This window comes from Poecile atricapillus, chromosome 1 (genome assembly GCF_030490865.1).
Source record: "Poecile atricapillus isolate bPoeAtr1 chromosome 1, bPoeAtr1.hap1, whole genome shotgun sequence".
Taxonomy (NCBI): domain Eukaryota; kingdom Metazoa; phylum Chordata; class Aves; order Passeriformes; family Paridae; genus Poecile; species Poecile atricapillus.
Window position 1 is genome coordinate 135,108,723 of NC_081249.1, and position 7,823 is coordinate 135,116,545.

Consider the following 7,823-nt stretch of genomic DNA (forward strand, 5'->3'; position numbering starts at 1 on the left):
TTGACAGAGACAAATAAAAAAAATTAACAAATTTCAGTTTCTGCCAATGTCATGGAAACAGATGGTTAAAGGCTGCAAAGAAATCTTCTGTTTAAGCTCTCACTGAATAAAAGGCTATTAAATTCACTAAGACACACATTTAATGATTTCTGATCTTACATAACCCAATAGCACACTGCTGAACACCTCGCTCATGGCTCATATATAATTAACATGTTATACACCAAAATAGCTGTAAGTGATATGGGATGCAATGCAGAAAAGGGAACTCGTACACTTTCTGTGAAGGTCAAAGTGCCTTGAAAATTGTGAGTTTCAAGCATGACTTTTTGTACTGGGCTTAGAATAAAAAGAACGTAACAAAATGGATAAGCAACATTCAACTTCCCATGAAGCTTATCTCAGTGTGAATAAAGTAACTCCCACTTAGAACCAATGCCTTATTGCTTGTAGACAAACCCGCATTTTAGAAATTCCGACTACGAATTGAATTGGTGGTAGAGCAAACAGTGATGCCAAAGCCTGTACAGTGACTGTCAAATGAAAATACAAGAAAACCCTCCAAATGCTGAAGATTTTCACAAGAAATACTTCAGTTCCTCATCTTTGCACTCATTAATAAATATTCACTACAGTCAGTTTGAATTAGTATTAAGAGTTTCAAGGGTGAAACGGGCTAATGAGGCCAAAAGAAACACAAGAACAGAGATAACTGTGGAATTCTAAAAAAAAAATAGAGCAAGGAATACACAAGAAGTGGTTTCGTGTAAAATTAGTGGCAAATGAAGAAAATCTATACCTAAACCTGTAACACTGCTTCATGATCAGGTGTGACTGGGGCTTCTCAAGGCACACTGTTTCCATGTGTGTTACTGTAACAGCACACACATCCTTTGCTCACTACTGTTAATTAAAATGAAAACCTCCTATAATTAACTGTAAAAGAACGTACCAATGGCACTGAGATAAGCCACCCTTTCCCCACACACCCATAAATATATACACAGCAGTGATTTTTTTACATTGGTATTTCAGTAAAATAATTTTTTGAGTACAACAATCAAGATTCTGATGCCTCTTGTATTCATGCAAGATCATTTACATAGAGATTCCATAAGCTATTCTGCCAGATGACGTCAAGATGAGGTGCTCTAAATACAACCTATTACAAAAGCAAACCATCTTGCTACGGTACTCAAATGACATGTCAAATTCACAAGTTGCATTCTTAAAAACAATTTTTGTCCCTCTCTCATTCCCACTAGCAGCAAAGACCTAAGCCAAACCATTTTTCAGCACTGCCCCATGCTTCCAACTTCTCTGCTTGAGAAGCACTAATCCTCTCTTTGTGGCATCGGTCACCCTCGGCAAGCGTGACGCACCAGACCAGAAGGCTGCTCAGGACAAATTCTGCATATCTGATCAGTCAACACTTCCAGTTGTTTCCCACCAATTAGAACAGGAGGCTTTTCCCTGTCAGTTTTGCCCACCCATGGCCAGATGTCACCAGGTCCCACTAATGTCCCAGGTACCACAGCCAGACCTCTCTGCATGGACCAGTAGGTTGCTGCTGGTAAACGCTTTTTTCCTGCTTTTAAGGGGACAATCAGCATGAACTTCACAGACAGAAAGCCAAAGAGAGCTCTACCTACCATTAAGTCATCCCTCCCTGGCACCCTCTCTAAGTCTGTTCTGAACTATGAATGAGCCCTCACTCCTCCCCAAAACCCCTTCTTCTGATGTCAATAAAAGCAGGTAAGAGTGATTAACATATCTGTATAACACCGATGTATCTGGGAGCAAAGCTTGACCTGCCTTTCTGAAATAACTTTACACAGTCAATAATTTTTTATTCCAGAAAAAAGTGCTGGATATGAAGATCACTGCAAAACGAAAAGGACTTTGCAACACAACTTACACTTTCTATTCATCATTTCATTTTTCCAGATTTTTTTTCTCACTCTTCCTCACCCCCTTGGAAAAAAAAAATTGCAAGACATTACTTCCTAATCTTCCAAGCTTCAAAGTCAAGCTCTAAACTAGTCACAATCACAACTTTCTTCATCTGCAAGCCACTGCAACCCAAATGCCTAGAAAAACAATATACTATGGTGTATCAGACCCTCTTACTGCACTGCTTGCCCTCTCCCTAAAATGCTGCAGGTTGCCTGCTTACCCTCCAAAACAAGCAGGATGAGGATGAGCTACATGCCACACACTGGTTATGCCATTCTGCATGTTCCCAAATGTGATTAGCACAGAAAATGCGAGAAGACCAGGAGGCATCTTTCCATATTTAGCCATGTATGTTTAATACTGAGTTAGATTTCACCTCAATGCATCACTCCATTAATCAAGGGTGGGTATAACAAGAGAGACACAGACTGACATCAGCTACTTTCAAGATCTCTCTTCCTCCTTCCCCCACCTCCAGCTCCTATGACACCATGTATTGTGCATTTCATGTGCATTCATGTGTGCAAACAGCAGAGACTTATCTATAAAGATCAGTTATACAGTAAAACTGCAAAAGGAAACTTTCACCCTTGTCCAGCTGGTTGAATAACTGCAGAGGCCAACAGCACCAAGCCTCTAAATACATCCTGTTCTTCTCTCTCCACCCCCACATCTCTAATCACTTAGGAGGAAGATAGGAAGATTAGCAGAGAGGAAAAAAAACATAACCAAAGCTGCAGATAACCCTTTAGGACCACAACGTCAGGCTATAAGAACATGGAGCAAAAGGTTAATGCAGCTGTATTTTCAGGAATCTCAGGCACAATTGCATTTAAAGGGGAGGGAGGGGTACTGAGAAGGTGAGAGAGAGAGAAAAAAGGAAATGGTGATGAAGACAAAAATGAATTTGTCATCTACAGCTGGCTCTTTGATCACCTGGAGTTTTCAGAAAGGGATTAGCAGCAGAAATAGGGCAGTTTTATTAACAATACATCACAATTTTTCTTGTAGGATATTTTCATTACCATCATCAGAACAGATTTTAGTAAGAACGCAGCTGCAGAAGAGTCACTGAGCTATGCAAAGGATAAAGGTGGTAACCAAAACAGTGACAGAGAACTACCTTTAATGATATACTGAAGAGATTTGAAACAAAAAAAAAAAAAAAGAAGAAATAGAAATAAAAGTCACTTCCACTAGAAGACAATGTCATCTTCATCCATGTCTCTGAACGGTTGCTATGGGGTTGTGAAGAGGAGGGGAAGGATTGGGGGGAGGTTATAATCAATCATCTCAGAAGAGCATTGCTTCTTACAGAGAAAGATCTGGATTTTGACTGTGTCCCTAAGAAAATTGCAGACTGCAGAGCTGCTGCCACGCAGGGCAGTGAGGAAGCAGGCAGAGCAGAGGCAGCAGCTGGGGATGGAAACGCCTATTAAATCCTTTAGACAACAGATGGGCAAAGCTCGGCTGGGTTATAAAAAAAAAATACACCACAATGCATCATGTTTTATTGTCCCACCATAATGAACAACACTTAACACCCACATGCCCAAAGAAGCCCCCCCTATGTCTGATCTTGCCCCTTCCCTAAATTATAATCTCAAGTCTCAATCCACTTTTGGGGGGGATCCCAACCCAATGAATTTGCCAGATGCCATTGCTTACTGCACCTGTTACTAAAAATAAAAAAAAATGTAAGAAGGAAGGCGTTCGGGCTTCTTTTTAAGGGTTTTTCTTCCAATTAATAGTCTCCTGCCCTTGAAGTGAATATGCTACCCAAGCAAGCAACAGTAAGTCCAGATCTTGAACGCATTTAGGGGATCTAATTATGTCATGTAGGGCAGAAGCACCTGCTCTCTGCTAATTCCCTCCACTCGCTTTCCTCTTTTTAATATTTCTTACCATTGTTCCATTCAGGAAAATCTGCTGGGGGCGAGTTTCATAAACAAGCTTTAAGAAAAATAATTAAATAACCTCCCTTCCCCCCCCTCCCAACCCCTCCTACAAAAACACAGCATAACCAGAATGAATTCTGCTACTGATCCTGTATTTTTCTTGTATTTCAGACCCTACCCACAAAAACCACCAGCCCATCCATCCATATTTGCTAAATACCCACAGCAGTCAGTGCCAGAGACATACTGTACATATTTCCACCACCCCCCCCGCAACTGCACCTTAAGGACTACACCCTTTTCAATCATGATGTCATGAAATACTGCTGGTGACTCCCCCACTACCACCACCACCACCTCCTCGGTACTACAGCCTGTGAACCTTTAATTTCAATATAATTTGATTAAAAAGAAAAATGTTCCTAAGTAGGGCAGTGAAGGAACGGATGTGAAAATTCACCACCAGCAGATCATCTATTTTTTTTCCTCTGCATGCGCTCTGGCTGTCATCAGAACAACACCCATTAGCAGGAGTAATGAACATAAAGCATCCTGGGCTTTTTTTTTTTTCTTTTTCTTTTCTTTAAAAAAAAAGGGGGGGAGGAAAGAAAGAAAAATAAAAAAGGAAGAAATGAAGGAATTAAAATGGAAACTAAAAATAAATAAAGGCCAAAATCCCCTGTGAATATTATCTTCACTGAAACAGCAAATGGGAAAACCTGAACCCTCAAACACCCCATCCCCAACACCTCACTGACTGCTACAGCACCTTCCCTCTAGCACCGGTGCTGCTGCAAAAGAACCAACCTGTCTGTCCTTTTCCTAGGGTTTTCTCCAAACGATAGGGTCCAACATATTGTGCATGTTGAGCTCCGCTGCCTTCTTTCCCTGTTGATGTCATTTCTACCTGGATCTGTAATTCTGCAATGTGTATGTGCTGATGAGCTGGAATTTCTCTCTCTGCAGCTCTTGAAATTCCCACTTTGCAGCTGTGCAAGCAAAGCACTCTTTTTCTTTGCTTTAGTCCCCTTGGTTGCAGATTTTCGTCTTCCTCCTCTTTCTTTCCTCTCTCTCTCACGTGCTTGTTTTCTCGCTGGGTCTGCTTGGGACGCTGAAAGACGAAGGAGTTATTTTAGTGTTCAAAGAGGGGGATCTACGATCCAAGCCCGAGGAGCATGATGCTGGTGATCCGAGCTCCGCACGCCTTGTTCTCTCTAGGAGCTGTTCAAGGGAGAGCCAGAGCTGGAGCAGCGGAAGAGCCGGGGCTCGCAGCTGTGAATGACATTAAAAGCAGCCAATCCTCTCGTCTCCCACCTTCCTCTCCCCTCCTCCTTCCACTACCTTTTCTTTTCCATCAGCAGCAGTTGCTGCCTCTGCCTGCTACAGAGCATCATGACCAATGGCAGCAGCAAGCACCTAAGTTCATCAGCCTATTGATAAGGCCCAATTAAATATAATACAATGTGTGTATTAATTTAAGATCCAAACATACACTTCTTTTTTTTTCTTTTTTTTTTTTCTTTTTTTTTTTAAACCTCTGAATTCTACTCCACTATGCAGCTGCAGCTCCAGATTATTAAAGAAAATGCAAGATTGTGGTAGGAAATAGGAAAGGGGGGGGGGGGAAGCTATTTCTAAAAATGAGCTGGGGAAATAATTTGATTCTGGTGGACCTGTCTCTCCTGGGGGTTTTACCCTTTAAAGAAAAACTTGGAGAAAGAGGGGGGTTGTGGGGGAGAAGAGCAAAATAACAGGGACAATCCTGTAACCACTGAACTCAGTGACAGACCTGCTTTTGAATTTGATGGGAACAAAAAAACTTCGGGTCCTTAGATGAACAGATTAAAAACCAAATGGCCACTCTCCTAATTAAAATTGCAACTGAAAATCCAGGGATTAGATGGTAATAGGAACAGATTGCCTGATCCACATGCACTGCACTAGCAGTGTAAGAAAACTTTCACTGTTTTTGTCCAAGTGTGGCTGTGTTTAACCTTCAGAGACTGGGGAGCTGCACAAAATGAGGGATTCTGCTGAGATACTTCAAGTTCAGCAGAAGCCTAAGTACTATCTGGATTCAGGACCATACATTTTCAGCCAGTCTCCAGGGATATCAAGCTGAAGCTGTTCCCAGACACAGGTTCCATTTTTACCTTCTCTTCCCTACTTCAGACAGAAAAATGGTCAACATATTGCTATTCAAATTCCAACTGAGACACAGACAGAGCAAGAATTCTCAAATCAGGGAAAGTAGCCTTGACAAGCCTGTAAAGAGAGAGTAAAGAGAGGGCAAAACTTTTATAAGCCTTATCATTATCTATTGCTTATTGAGAGAAGACTATTTCAGGTTTCTTTATTTGGGTTTTTTTGCAGAGGGATATTTACCTTTTTTTAATATCTATATCCAGAAACAACAGATGCTCTTGTAAATTGGAATAAAATTAGAAATTGCCTGTCTGCCTGTACCACAGACAACATGACTATCCAACAGGTTGCAGACTAGTTAGTAGGATGAGAAGATGGGAGGAAATCAGGCATTCAGTAGACTGAAACTTTAAACAATTCCAAGATTTCTTCAAGAAAAAAACCCTAACACTTGCTTCGGAAAAAAACAACAATCCTGCTTTGCCCTTTAAGGTTCACCTTTACTCACTTCCAGAGTGTGTCAGTGCAGCAGCCAGTAGCCAAAACCCCTTCCCCACCCCTCAGCTTCCCCCTCCTCACTGCACGCTGTGTGAGCACCCACCAGGACTCCCTCCCAGCCAAGCACTGCTTCTGTGTCTTTCCAATCGCAACCTCTGCCCCCTCCAACCCTACAGGTTTTGGGGTTTTTTTGCCCTTACTACTCAACTCAACTCAACTCAACTCAACTCAACTCCAAATTGCCATTTCTCCAAGCTCCCCACACCTTTCCTTGCTCATTGTTCTCCCACCACACCTCTGCTCCCCTTTCATCCTCGCCTCCTCATGCCTTCTCCCCTCAGAGCACCTGTGCATCACCTCACACACCTGAGCCCACGGCCCCTCACCAGGGAGGGAAGAAAGCTGGAGGAAACATCACCAACATCCAGGGTGGCACGTCCCCATGCTGTGTCCATTCCCCTGTGCCCTGGCAGAGCCAGCAGAGCAGAGGAAGGGAGCAGAGAGGAGGCACTGCTGGCAACCACAGCAGCATGGTGGCTTTTCCCACCCCAAGCCGTGAGTGGGGTGTCAGGGCTGGAGGGCAGGGTCATGTGTGGAGCATCCCTGTGGAGAGGAGCAGGGTAAATGGGCTACGTGGCAAATGGGAGGCCAGCAGGCCTTCAAGACCTGTCCCACGACCGAGGGGTGAGGCACCACCTGCCCTTGGTACTAAGCAAACCTGCCCCAGGTGTGGTGCACGACTCAGACCCTGCACCACTGACAGACATGAGGGCTCAAACACGCAGCCATGAGGCCCAGAGGCATCGGGATGGATCCAGCAGGGCAGTCTGGTCCATCTTGCAATATAGTTGAAAATATGTCTTTGAAACTTGAGGCACACACCACATCCCTCAGAAAATCTCCTTTCCCTATGGCTTACGAACCATGATGGGACTGTTCCAGGTGAGGCACCATGGTGGGAGAAGCACTCTCCCTGATGGGCTCTTGGCTACAGAAATCAAACGTTGCAGGCAATGGAAATGTGTCATGGTTTCTGGTGTTTCACTCCTCTCTAAATGTCTGTCCCCCAACACTGTCAAAAAGTCCCCACAGACAGTAAGTGACAGTGCTGAGTTATAGCAATGTGTGCATAGCTTTCAGAAAAAGGAAAATATTGTTTATTTGTATAAATTAGAAAAGTTTCCACACCATATTAATAATGCAAGGGCTCAATATCAGCATAGATCATATTAATAATGCAAGGGGTGAATATCAGCATAGATCAAAATCTTTTTTAATTCCAAGGTTTGTATTTTAAAAGGTATTTAATACGAGATGATGATGTTT

The 7,823-nt window shown here is 42.9% G+C and overlaps 1 protein-coding gene across 2 annotated transcripts in view; it reads right to left on the reverse strand.

Annotated features, from left to right (window-relative positions):
• BRSK2 (BR serine/threonine kinase 2) overlaps positions 1–5,032 on the reverse strand; it is a 301,162-nt gene extending 296,130 nt beyond the window's left edge. For both annotated transcript variants that reach the window (XM_058863406.1, XM_058863412.1), the window contains exon 1: positions 4,662–5,032. In XM_058863406.1, the coding sequence (XP_058719389.1) occupies positions 4,662–4,755 (94 nt within the window). In that variant the 5' untranslated portion in view covers positions 4,756–5,032. The remainder of the gene's footprint in view (positions 1–4,661) is intronic.
• Positions 5,033–7,823: the final 2,791 nt, after the last annotated feature.